The following is a 14,538-nucleotide window of genomic DNA, read 5'->3' on the forward strand; positions in this document are numbered from 1 at the left end:
ACTCCATAGCTTATCATAAAATAAAAGCTGAGTGACTGAAAGCACTGGAATGAAATCAGGACATCTGGTTCAATTCTGGATTCACCTTGATCAAGTTTTTTTGTTTCATTTCATATCAGTAAAATGGGGAATCTCAGTAAAATTAAGAAGAAAACCATCCACAGGGACATGCCTTCTCTCGTTTTACAAATAAATACTTCACATTCACATTGTGGCTTTAATGCAAAAGAGAAACAACTTTCAGCAGAACCAAGCCAGTAAAATTCAAGTATTTCTGTTTCACAGACTATGACAAAACTAAAACAAAATCCAACATATTAAGTAAAGATAACTGTTTAAGATGCAACATTAACATCTCCCTTTTCTTTCTGGTGCCTGAATTAGTTGATTCAGAGGATACATTGGGCCATATTAACAGGCAAAGTTCATTAGTGAGGCACAAGTTATTTGTGTTTACTCAAAGCTTCACGATGTGAGAACCCAGGTTTCCTGCCTGCTAGCAATGCTCTAAACAAGAAAACTATAGCCTCTCACACTTCATGAAGTCATTCTTCTCTTTTTAAATGGATATCTATTCTATTGTGTAGAAGTGGTTGGTATTTATCAGATCTAACCTCTGATTTTATTTGTATGAAGAACAAAAATATAGTTTCATCAAAGATAAATTAATGACTTAAATTTAAAACACTAAGTATTATTGATTTAATAGAGCTGGCATTTCCTTTCTCACTAGTAGCTCACATCCTCTCCATTATACCAGTTTGAATCTGGTACTGGACTATCTTCTAGAAGGATACTGTTTGACTCCTCCTTCATGAATATAAACTGTGCAGGCACTCTCAGAACAATATGCCACATTAAGTGTCCCTAATAAAGTTAGAATAGAGGTCAGTGTGCCTTCCTAGAATTTACGAAATACCATCGAGTGCTCAAAAAGCCAGTTCAACTTTTAGGGCACCACCCTGAAGACTGAATCAAATTTATTGCTTTGTGTGATATCTCCTCTATTTAGGCCATATATGTGCAGCTGGGGACCAAGCCAGCTGTGCCTATGACATCAGCAGCAGGACTGTGAACAAGTATGATGCAGACACACCTTAAGACAGTTTAAGTCTGGAAACAATGCACATATGTCAACACCATCACAGCCTATGTCAAATGAAACTATTCACTTGGAATCAGAAGTCCTCCTCCACTTCTCCAGTTCCTGACAGGAGTGGGTGCTCTGTGCCATAAGGATGATTCTGTGCCATTTAGATTTGCTCATTTAGGTTTTCTTTAACTTGATATCCTTGTACCATCCTGCCTTTATCTTGCTGTGAGCATGTCAACACAATCTTTGGCAGGCAGATGCACACTCCGAGTTGGCCAGATGCAGCCTAATGGCAATTTGTGCATCTGTAATTACCACAAGACTATGCTAATGTTAATAAGCTGTAACAACAGTTTCTTCAAGTACTGTCACAGGAATAGCAGTTTCAGTTTCTGATCTAGAGCTAGTTTGTCTTCAGTTAACTGGGAGCATGTGCAAAGAGAGTTTGCATCTGCCTAAAAGAGAGCAAACGGACACACCCGCTAACATATTTCCCTACTTTTCCAGTGGTGAGGCTGGAGGTGTTGTAAGAATTAGTATATTTCACACTGAGAATTCCTCAGTATGTTGTTGATACTGGGTGGCATACATGTTCCAAAGACAAATATGCAGAAGTAATTTTAGGCTTCATCAGTAATACCGAACAGATAATTATGGAAAACACTATTTAGTAGAGAACCTTATAGAAAAAGAAAGTGTTCTTCACTTCTCTGACTTGCAGAAACTATTTCTAAAATAAAAACCAGAAAGTCTCCATCCTCATTTAGCCTTCTTTAGCTTCTCTCTTCAGGCTAACAAAGATGTCATTTGTGACAGTTATGATAATAGACTGTTACGTGAATTTCTATACACGACACTGAATGGACAGATTATGTACTTTTGAAGACAGGTACTATACTCCAATGAAAAAAAAAAACCACAAACTGTTTTACTTGTTGCTTGTAATTACCAGCAAATCATGTACTTCAATTTTCAGTTAAATCAGCCCTTTTTATTGCCAGGTTGTAAACTGACCACCTGCATTACCAAATGTAAGAGATTGGAATCAAAAGTTTTGCCACAGAAATATTTACTTCTAACATCATACCTCAAAAATTCAGTTTAGATAATGCAGTTACTTTGCACAATGCAAGTGAACAGAAACATTGCTAGACGAGAAATTCTGCCAAATGGATGTAGGGCAAAGCTCAGCATTAACTCAATGAATCTGAGGTGGTTAACTGTTTCCACTCTCATTTTACTTCTTGTAAGACAGCAGGACCCAAAAAAATATTTTTATAAGTAAAGACTTAAAAGAAAACCACCCAAAAAACCACAACTCTTTATGTGGCTAGGAATTAAGCCTTTCACAAAGATATTTCAAGAACAATTAAACTCAGACTGATAAAGCAAGTGTTTGTTTTATACAAACATGTTTACTGTGAAAAGTAGCTTTTGCTTCACTATGCATTTTTTCCTATGAACTGCTTAGAAAAACTCGTATTATCATTTCTGCTGTTTTAGTAATTCTTTGACATAGATGTGCAGCTATTTTTAGTATTGAATTTCAGAAAAACCTTAGGTAACAGAATTTTAATACATGACTTTTTAAACTTATTTGATAATTCAAGCAAAATAAACTTGGAACACACATATATTTGCAAATATGGCTACAGTTCAAATGGAAATATGAACAGAAGAGCTATTCTAGGTTTTTATGAATCTAATGAATACTTATGAGTGCCTAGATTACCTCTTTCCAACATTTTGAAAACCTCACGGTAGGCTATTTGCAAGAGAAGTGAGCAAGGTTTCTTAAGAGTCAACAGTAGATAAAAAGAATAGAATCAGATGTTAACAGAAGGTGACACCACACAGCATGTCATGATTTCTACAAACGTGGCTCTTAATAATGTTCACTATCTCCAGGAAACAGTCCAATTGTCCTTTGTTCAGTTTTCAGTGTTCTTATGACAAAAAACACAACTCAGTGGTGAACACAAAAGGCCTGGCATGCAGAAGATATCTCTAAGAAAGGCTTGTCTTCCAGTCTTAAGAAAAAAATCTTTCAGAGCCATTATGTGAAACGTTGCGTGATGCTTCAAGACACACCTGGCCTATCAAAACAGAATTTTATTTCTAGCACACATCTTGCAAAAAAACAACCTTACAAAAAATAAAACCCAATGACCAAGGAGAGAAGTGTCTCTACTTTGAGGAAAAACAGTATATTCAATAAATATTAGGTGTTTCTTCACTCCTGCTGCTTGAGTTTCCCCTCTTTCTCCACACCCATTATGCCATTTTCATAGGTAAAATTAGAACATCACTGCAGAAACAGATTGTTCTATAGGTTGACAGATAGAGATGTTACTTCTTTAATATCTGCAGGTCACATGTAATAGATTCAGTGTGGTTATGAACAGAAAAAGGTTTTCTGTAGGGCTAACTTTCATTGGGCTGGGTATAAGCAGAGACTACTTAGAAACCTTTCAGGACTCTATTCAGTGGGCTTCATAGCCTGGAAAATAGTCACTAACACATTTAAGGTGCATTAAAGCAATTTGTAACATTCACTAATCACAATTTTAAAAAGTCTAGTAAGGTTTCTGCAGAATAGCTTTTATAATATTTACATGATAATAGAGTCTTAATTTTTCAGTCCACTCAATGGCTGCAGTTGTCTTTCCTTGTTTAAAATGGGCACAGAATAACAGAAAGCAGAACTCCATCTAATAGCAAAAGGACTCTTCTCTTGAAAAGGAATATTTCTTGGGTTTGTTTAGTTGTGGTGGTTTGATTTTTTTTTAATGACATCCTAAGAGGTTAAAAATGCTAATTACACTATTCACAGGAAAGTGTAGAGCACACCTAGGAATCATTTGGATTTATACGAATGTTTGCAAAGAATACATAAAAATTGAATGTAAGATCCAGATTCATCTTAAGATTAGCACGTAAGCAGATCATACTCAGAACTGAAATCCACTACTGTAATATTAATGTAAATTTATTTCTAAGAATAGTAAAATCAGAGTAAGTCTACTGTGAGTTTAGCAGAACTGTATAGGAAACATCAACTGTAAGAGAGCTCTCAAATCTGGCAACGTAAATGCTGTATATACACAGGCTGGATAATCCAAAGACATTCATAAAAATGTAATGCAAAGGTGCTGGGGAGAACTATTTCGACTAAATGCTAAAAGCTGTTGAACCCAATGCGTGGGATGGCCATAAACTGGCACAAATCCATTTAACATCTGATCACTCAGACAGTACGCTTACAGACCTACAGGCATGACCTGAATACCGAATGTCTAAGGAACAATTTTGACTAGTGTCACAAAGCCACAGACCAAACCAAACAAAACCGAATGATGAATCTCTATACTTAATGGTAAACTGCCCAGCACAGCTATGACCTGGGTTGCAACAACTAAGTGACCATAGTGATTAATTGCACAAAGCTTGACTTTCTCATATGTTCCCAGAAGAAGAAAACGAAATTGGTAACTTACATTATGTGTTTGGTTTTATTATTGAAAAAAATCAGAGAAAAAGTATCCCTTTTATGTCACGTACTATCTTGAATGGAACCGGGCACACCAGAACATCCCTTTAGTTCTTAGTTGTTCTGTGCTGTTGGATCAGCCCCACACTTTTTCAGCACTACTTTATAAATATGCCCACTACTTAAATATACATAACGTTAGAGATTGATTTTCTATTCTTTAACTAAATCAAAATTCCCACATACTCACATGGGAGTTATACAACTCCTGAAAGCTTCAATCAGACCCTGAAAGCTGTAATCAGTACAACCCCCGAAACAGTACTCTTGGCACACAAGCCTCCCATTGACTTCTGTAGGAGTTGCATGGCTGCAGGGTGCGCACAGTTCTGTCACCAGAACTCATCTCATGTAACATGATTTTCTTACAATAAATTACACAGACTAGAGATAGATGTAGCATTCATATTACACCACAGTCTTCATTGGAAAAAGTCAGCATTTGTTCTTTCATAAATCTAAAGTTAGGGTATTGTTCCCCAACACAGAAAGCACAGGAATACATGAATTATTGCATTATTTATCACCGATTACAATGCCCAGTTGGGTATAACTCATCTTGAATCTCAAATCCCAGATAAGATTTACAAAATTAGAATTTAGGAATAAAAAGCAAACAGAAAGCAACAAAAGCAAACCTTCTGTTGTGAAGGATGGATGTCTGATACAAAGTAATACAGGTGATTAGGAAAAAAACCACAATGTTTTAATGTTGTGCAATTTTATCTTTTAATGCTCTATTATTGTTATATATGCAAATAAATCATTTAAGGCTGCATTTTCTAAGAAGAGTTTTCTTGCACTTTCAAAGAGATGTAAGCAAGTGAGAAAATATTTTCAGACCTCAGTAATGGTAAAAAGGTTTAACATGCATCTTATTTTTGAAGTTTTCCCAGAAACAACTGTAGAGAGTTTTTTTTTTTTATTTAAACATAGGGACAACATCTAGTGACACCAGCAGAATTTGCAACATGTACCAAAAAGTCTGGCAATTCTTACTGCATTAAGTAATATCTGCTGTGTTAACACCTATTAATGAATGAGAAACACTCAATTATATTTTCCAGAAAGTATAATTTAACAATTTGAAAATTATTTTTCTTCTGTGTCTTGAGAGCCTTTATATGAAGAATGTCTTGGAAGCACATCATTTGAAGGGATCTCCTGGGACATTCTGGGGACCCATTAAATGTAATCCTTTCATAAATTAATGAAGAACCATATTAAGAATAACCATACTTCTTCCCTCTCACTCTTGTAATGCTCCAGAGTCACTACTTTTTTTGGCTATAAATTAATTTTCGTCCTGAAGGGGGTTTTTTTTTGTAACCAGTTTACATCCATTTAGTCATCTATCATGCTTTCCTTTAAAGGACCTCTGCACTCTGTGTGTTCATCTTCCTAGCAATCAAATCTTTCTCTGCATTCATTTTACCAAGATAACTGCTCTAACTCACACTTTTAGCCGACACTCCCTTGTAAGGCAGAACTTGCAACACTGATTACAGTGCAAGAGATACTTATGAACAAGGAGCGTTTTTTACAATTGGCCTGACGCAAATCAGCTTGAAATTCAAGTACTTCACATAACCATTACCAAAAAGCTAGGAAAATAAATACTAAAGAAAAAGTAGGAAAGAAACACAAAACAAAAAAAAGCAATTAAATTGCTGGAAAGTCCACGAACATAACATGTAGGCCTGAGCCCATCACACAAGAGATGGGCAACTTCTCTAAGGCACATACAATTATGAGTGTCATGGAACAGTTGAGCAAGGAATTAGTATTACTCCATTACTTACAACTCAGCGACTAAGGAACAGAACTTTTTTTTAAGGCTCCTTTCAGCATTTTTCCCCATAAGTTGTTGACACAGTATACCAAGTAGATCAAAGTATCAACAGGTTTAAGAACAAATTAATGCAAGAAAGATCTGTCAAGATTATTAAGGAAGATCACATAGATATAACCTGACACATCCTTGAATGTTGTAGGGCACACTGACAGAAGTATCATGCTTTTCTTGTTCTGTACTTATGTTTCTTTACAACTCTTGCCTTGAGTCTCTGTTGGATCGAGGTCACTGGAGTACGTAAATATTTGTTCTGATCCAGTCAGCACGTCAGTTTGAGTATGGGTTGTTCAAGAACTTTAACATAATATAGCATTATTTTTATTCCTGTTAACTGGTCTTCAGTACATTTAACACATCTCCCTTTTCTACTCTCTCCCCCAAACCCTGGATCTTTATTTTGCTTTGACTAATTAATATAACATAACGGCATAATATTGACATAACATTGTGGTCCTGATTACATCTTTCCTGTTATAATAAAGAAGAAAATTTTGTGTGATCAGTACAGAACAGTATTCATAGTAAGGGACAGAAGTACCTCTCCCTGCCTGTTTATGTCTATCTGCGTCACATGCCACAAGGATCTCCATACACTGCTTCATGTCTTTCTCTTTTTAAATATTTTATTATTTTAACTATAGACCTGATTTCATACAAGCCAAATTCAGCTGCGGTACAAAGGTCTACAAAGTTAATGGGTTTGAAATTGCTTGCAGCTTGACTGAATATGGTGCAGTGTGTTTTAGTAGCAAGAAAATTGATGGCAATTTTATTTTTAAACTAAATTCATAGTATGCTCCAATGGCACCTCTTGGGCAAAGTGATGAGGACAGCAGCTTCCTGTATGAATTTCATATATGAATTCCATTATGAACTTCAGCTCATAGCCAGTCAAACAACTGGTATTTTTACTTAGACTACAACTGCAATGTAAATAATCAGTTTAATATTAGCTAACTGGAAAGCTCATTTTGAAAAGTGAATTTTCATTTACACCCTAATGAGTTATTCATATGCTACAAGTATATTACGTATTACTTTGGACTTTGCTGAATTATGAAGTTATTCATCAACCTTTGTCTGCTGTTTAGTAATACTACTTAGGTAATTGGAACACTAAATAAAAACCAGTGTTCCCTTCTAAAGGCACAATGAAAATTTAGGTAGGAAGAAAAATATAACTGGGCAAAAGGAAGATGATCCACTTCTACTCCCCTGTCCTCTTCATTTTTTTTTCTGGAAAAAAGCCATGACATTTTAAATAAGCATAAATTAACATGTTAATGTTTCATGCTTTTTATGGAAAGCTAGTTTCTTGAAGCAACTTACATAGTACTTGAATAGGAGAAAATTTATTTCAGTAATGACAAGCAGGACCAATGAAGAAGCTGACTATACCCCCATAGTTCTTAATGTTGCTATCCAAGTTTATCTGGATGTTGCTCATCCACAAACTGGCTATTTCAGGTAAGATTATACTTAGACAATGGAAACTGGTACAAGTGACAGCCTTGGTTAGTAGGTCTCCAGGCTTACTGAAATTATTTGTTCAAACAGGTTTTTGAAAGACTTGATTTCTTCATCCCATTTGCAATGCTCCTTGTGTATTTTATTAAAGAACAGATGAAATCAAGCAACTTTTTCCTTTTCTAAAAGAAGGAGAAAACAAGTAAAGCACTTTAGAAGATGTTTGGGTTTGGTTTTTTTAAATTGTAGTACTGTTCTTAAATAGGCAGAAACTGTGTAATGAATTTTTAGTTGTCACTTCACTGTCTACCTCCTGCCCAAATTAACTTACTTGAGACAGTAAAATAATTGCTTTTACAGAACTGGTCCAGTTTGCTTCTCAGGCAAATACAAACTTAAATCAGTGGAAATTCTCCTCTGACTAGAATCAGTAGAGTTTGGCCACAATGCCCATATTAAATAACTACGTTATAAACATGAAGATGACTATCTCATTCTGCTATAAATCTTAATTCAAATTTGTAGTTCAAGCCGCTAGTCCCACGTCACATCATTAATGATCTAGGTTTTGATGAAAAGATAAATTTTCTGTTAATCAGAATTTCCTAAATCATTACAGCAGCATAAATGGATAGGATTGTCCCATATCATGCTATTTCAAAAATGAAAGCTGTTTACCTTCTGCCATTTCAAGAGACGCTTTCACATAGTCCACAGCTCCAAAACCCACTGAAGTCAACTGACTCCTGCTCAGTGTGACAGCTTCTGCAATAGCACTATCAACAGTGCTTCCATGGAGCTACTCAAATGCAGGTTATTCAAAGGCTTAGGGGTCTTGTTAAACAAGGTTTTCTAAGAAGTAGACCTGTGTATGCACTTGTATTCTGTTTCCTTTCCACATAATTTTTAAGTAGCTTTTAAATGGATTTCTTTTCCAGTGCAAAAAGATTTTAATATCATAAGCTGTCACCATAAACAGCTGTAGCCAGATGACCCACCCTGTTTATGTCCTTTTTATTCCTCTTTTATTCTTTCATCCAATAAATTAAGAGGTAGGTTCTGAGCTCATCTACAGCAGAGCAAGTCAGAAAATCTTGTTTCCAATTAACATCATCACCAGTGAAATGATAAGAACTTATATAAAAAATTAGCCATTTAACAAAAATAAGAAGCTTGGTACCTTTATTTCTGAAGATACTCCATTCAAGATGTTATACCGTAACACATCTGAAGAGTATCTTCCTATTTTAAATTAACTCTTTTCATTTTCCTGATATCCTTTAAAAATACCCAAATCCATATAATCACAGTATTGAGAAACTGAGCTACAAAAGCAATAAAAATTCTGCATTATTTTACAAAATTATTTTACTGAAGCATAAATATTCTAAGGGAAGAGTGGGAAGGAAGGTATGGGACATGATTACCAGGTCATGATTAATTGATTAGGTCAAAACAAGAAGTGATGATAAAATATATTAGATACCAATAGGCCTGGATGTAGCCTATTAGCCTCCAATAAGCCTTCAGATTTTAATATATCAGGATATCTGTAAGCTTTCTCTCACATCTCTCCTGTTTCTGAATTTCAAGAGACATCAAAAATAAAATTCAGATGACCTGTGGCACGTAAAACCTCAGGATATGCTTCATCAAGTATATTGCCCTTATTTTGTAAAACAAACATGTGCGCTAAAAAGCAAACAAAGAAAAAACAAATAAGACACCTGGCATGATTAATTGGTGTCAACTGTTTAAAATATGAATACCAGTTATTGCCCAGATTCTTTATCTGGAGAAGTGTACATCCTATTCTTTCAATAATGGATTTTCAACTCACAGTCCAAAATTACAGTGTAGTTAAAACATGTGCTTCCCAAAATGTCATATTAACTTGACTCAATTGTTCTGGAATCAGATGGCATGTACTGAATGTAACTGGGGGATTACTGGAGTAAATTGGAAGAAAATCAGTAAGTAAACATAAGTCACCTGGGAAAGGTGCCTCAGAGAAAAGGTCAATGGAAGGGCAAACAAATACAGTATTTTTTCTCAAAATACTTGTTGAAAAAGAAGCTCATGAAAAGCAAAACATACAGAAATTGGTCGTAACACTCCCGTAACATTCCCATAGATAGGAACAATTAGTTACCTAAATAAATACATTAACTGTGCCGTGAGAGGAAAAGGTAAAGTGAAAATGACACTATTCAACCTCTTAGAAAATACTTTAAAGCTTTATCTCTGTGACTTTATCTTTCACACATTTCATGATTTAAAGCCACTGCAAACAATAAAAAAAAAATCTCTAACTCCCTTTTGTATAGGAGTGCATGTAACAAAATTCTCTCTGTATTTCTCAACCATCCATTCTTAAGTCAATCTTTTAACACACCTCATCGGTCATTATTTTCAGGCAGATATTTTGGTTCCTATTTTCACATGAAGAGGAGTTAGAGACACTAAAAACAACAAATCAAACATTACTTTTTGTCTGAATTCAATTTTTTTAAAGGGTGAAAAAGAAGTTAAGATGGTAGATGTATTTCATCTTAACGCAGTTTAGATCAACCGGTAGCAGAAAACAATGGTTAGCTGAAGTCTCAGGATACGTTTCAGATTTCAGTATACAACTGGAGCAAAATATTAGTTCCACCTAATCCAATAGACAAACTCACTGTTTCAAAAATTCCAGATCTCATGGATTCCCTACACAAAAAGCAGTAACAAGCAGAATTCTAAAAAGTGACTCCACTGTGGTGAATCAGATGTACATGCTGGCGTCTCTTTTGGGGGATGTTCCTTATTAACAAACAGTCCCTTATAACCACTTGTAAAGGGAAACTCTTCAGGAAAAACAAAACCAAACTCAGTATCAAAGCAGTAGAAAGAAAAAACTTAAAGCACAATGACTGAACAAGTACTCACTCTTATGAATCTCCTGGATGAGCAAAAAAAAATGTTTTAAATTCTACAAGCAAAACATTCTCTACTCCAACTTAAAAAAAATTGCTAACCTAAAGAAGCATGTATTATGCAGAGTGATAAAAGAAATAGGATTTTGCAATCTAGGAAGATGTTAATTTCATCCACTTTAAGTCAGCGTCCCCAGACACTGGTAAAAACCAATGAGGCCTCCTCTTCTGAGTGTTGTATCATTACGTATGTTAAAAAGCAGATTTACAGAGTGAAGTAGGCTATTTTGTTGGTTTGGGGTGTGGGGTGAGCGTTTTGTTTTGTTTTTCATTAAAGCAAAGCTAATTAAATTGAGGCCTTTCACTCTGGATTAATTGTCTGGACAGCTCTGAAAGGTTAAGAAAAAAATCCTTTTGTTGTAGCATAACAACATCACCAGTTAAACACCTCCCCTGTGATGAAATTAGGAGAGGCAATGTTTGGCCCTGGCAGATAATTATGACATTCATAAGCTCTTAACTTAAGGGGCTGGGGGAGGGGGTTACTGTCTACTACACGTTTTCCAACTGCTCTGATTCTCTGAACAAATACATCACAGTTCCCTCTCCCCAGTCTTAAACTCCAGCACTTCCCAAAGAAAATGCTTCAGTCATTCTTCGTAAAACCTACTGCAGCTATATTTTTAGAAATGTAAATCCTTAACCTATCACTTTCAATATTACTAAAGCAAATTATCCAAATCTAGTTACTGGCTTTTTCTTAACCATCCACACTCTTCTCTATCTCTACTTTAACATCAAAAATCATCTGAGTATTAAATGATCATTATAACACTGGTTTTCTTAAAAACAAAACACGCAAAAACCCCTCTCAAACACCACAACCTTCAGCTGATGATGCAAATGCTCCCCACTAATGCATTCCCTAAAGAAGATAAATCCCACAACTTTTTGGAATAGGCTTTCAAATGATTCGAACAACTTCAAGAAATTCTCAGGATTACTTCCAGGAGGCATCAAAAGAGAAAAAAAAGCACAGTAAATCCCTCACCATGACAATGCTTACTAAAATATTTTTTTTTTAAAAATCACTGTAGAATTTTCCTCTCCCCTAGCAACCCAAATGGGAATATTTTCCATATGCAGATGTTTTCCCACTCCCACGTACTATCCCCTGCTACGGATTGAGGCTTCATGTCCCTGCTATTTCTACAGCCAGCTCAAAAATCTTACTCTTCCCCACCCCTTGCCAATACAATTAACTCCCTCCTTTAAAAAAAAAAGCAAGCTTTTTTTAATCTTCAGACCAATAACAACTTACTATCAATATTAGATTTATTCAGCTTTCCTCCTCTTTTTTCCATCTCCACCTCATATCTATCCTCCTATAATTTTAAAAACTCAGCTTAATAGCGTCTAGAATTTCACTCCATTATTTATCCCCTGACATTTGTGATAGTAAGATACCAAAACTATGTAATCCTCCTACACTGCAGTAATCACACTTCACAAACTAACCTTCTACCATTCCTCCGTTAGAGGAAGCACAGACCACATCTCTATACATATTACACCTAGGTAGATCAGTGCAAAGCCTGGAGGGAGCTTTCCCTTTCTCCTCCTCCTTTGCCACCCCAGCGCTGGCTATGGTGAAAAGCCTCCGGACTGTTTCTGGATCTCTGCTAATCGGGAGACCTCCAGAGCTCATCCCGAGGTGGCAAAGCATAGAAGAATTTCTATATAAATTGAGAGCATCTGGTGCCCCTTCGCTACTTAGCACCGAGACAAAACCTCTACATGGTATGAGGTTTAGCGATAAGTGCATTGAAGGAGACCTTCAGAGCTGCAGTCCTAACACCTCAAGGCACAACACACCCCCGCACGCACACCTTTTCTCAAGCGCAACAGATCCCACTACCCGCTCACAAGGCGCCGTGTAGCGTCGGGGCGAGACACTGAGCCCCGGGGCCCGGAGCGCGGCTGCCTGCGCCGACCCGCTCCCGGGGACGGCGGTGGGGCGGGTGGGGTGGGGGGAGCCGCCCCCGCCCCGGTCCCGGCGCGGGGCAGCGCCCGGGCACCGGCGGCCGCCGCCATGGAGCTCTGCCGCCCCCTGCTGCAAGGCGGCGGCGCCGGGGGCCGGTCCCCGCCGCTCCCACGACTCCGCTAACACCCAGGTGGGTGCTTTCATTAATTTCCCCCCCTCCCCCCAAACCTCATTAAAGAGGCCCCGGGTCCCCGCCCACCCCCTACAGGCGGGGGCAAGGCAGCGCTTCCAGGCGCCTGGCAGAGGGCACCCCACGGGGGGCAGGGGCGGCACAGCAGCCTGGCTCGGCCCCCAACGAACGCCAGAAACTTGGCCGAGCAGTTTCGGGTCACCTTAATTACCCCTCGCCGAGAGGCACCCTCGCCGTGTCACGCCACCCGCGAACACGCTCCCGGCGGCCATTCCCCTCCCCGCCTCCTGAAGTAGCGCAAAATCCTCAAGTAATCTCATAGGTGACATCCCAAATGAATAAATAAATGAAATTTCAACCCGGAAAAAAACGCCGAAGCCAAAACACCCCAGCCGCCCCGCAGCCCCCGAACCCGTTTATTTTGCAGGGAGCGCGGCGGGGACAGGCAGAGGCGGGAGGCGAGCAGCGCCCAGCGGCGCGGCCCCGCCGCGCCCGTCCCCGCGCCCCCCAAGGCACACCTGCCGCCCCCGCGGCAGCGCACTGCAAGGAGTCTCCGCATCCGCGCCCACGCACCGCCCCCCCCACCCGCGCCCGGGTCCCGGCGCCCCCGCGGGGCGAGGGGAACGGTCCCCGCAAGAGGGGAGACCCGGACAGGCGGACTTCAGCGCAGGTTGCTCACTGGCTCTACAGACAGCGCTTCTCTCTGCTCTACAAATGAAGCCCGCGTTGCCTTCCCCTCAGGCAGACGCGTATTTCAAAGCGCGACCCCCGACGCATATTTTTTTCTTAATCGCTTGATCTCCCCAACACATTTATCGCCCCCAAAAAAGGCGAAACCCCGTGCAAAGCAGCTAAGTGCGCTGAGCACCTGCCAGCTTTCTTCTTTTCCCTCAGAAATTACTCCTCTCCCCGCCTTGAAGACTTAAAAAAAAAAAAAAAAAAGGGGGGGGGGACGATGAAGCAAGTTTTAGGTCCTTTCTTAATTTGGTTCCAGGGTGACACATTGCTTTATTTTTTTTCCTCCATTTCTTTTCCGTTTATATGTTAATCTGAGCAAGCAGACAGTACAGGTAAGAATATTAATTTAAAAAAAAAAAAAAAAGGCAGCCCCGCTCCTACCTTGCCCGCTACTGAGGAGCAATCCGAGCAGGTAGAGAGGCAGGAGGCTCATGTTCAGGAGCTGGCGCTGGTGGACAGTTCCAAGTTGGAGGTGCTCAGCCCCGGCGAACCCCGCCGCCGCCCGCCCGCCCGCCCGCCGTCCCGCGCACCCCCGCACCGCGCAGCGCCGCTCGCCGAGTGAGAGCCGGCGCTTCCCCGCGCCGCACTATATCGGGGAGGCAGCGGCCGCCGCGCAGGGGGCGGGTACACGTCGGCCCGCGCGGATCCCTCCGCGCCACACGCATGACCGCAATACCGACAGGCGGCAGCGCTGGGAGGTTCTTCCGCCAATCGGAGAGGCGGCCTCCGGCTGGAAGCTTCGCTCC

General features: G+C 39.3%; 1 protein-coding gene across 1 annotated transcript in view; it reads right to left on the bottom strand.

Annotated features, from left to right (window-relative positions):
• NCAM2 (neural cell adhesion molecule 2) overlaps window positions 1-14,289 on the bottom strand; it is a 307,619-nt gene extending 293,330 nt beyond the window's left edge. The window contains exon 1 of the mRNA XM_075101628.1: window positions 14,174-14,289. Within this exon, the coding sequence (XP_074957729.1) occupies window positions 14,174-14,225 (52 nt within the window). The 5' untranslated portion in view covers window positions 14,226-14,289. The remainder of the gene's footprint in view (window positions 1-14,173) is intronic.
• Between the last annotated feature and the right edge of the window lie 249 nt (window positions 14,290-14,538).

This window comes from Phalacrocorax aristotelis, chromosome 1 (assembly GCF_949628215.1).
Source record: "Phalacrocorax aristotelis chromosome 1, bGulAri2.1, whole genome shotgun sequence".
Classification (NCBI taxonomy): Eukaryota; Metazoa; Chordata; class Aves; order Suliformes; family Phalacrocoracidae; genus Phalacrocorax; species Phalacrocorax aristotelis.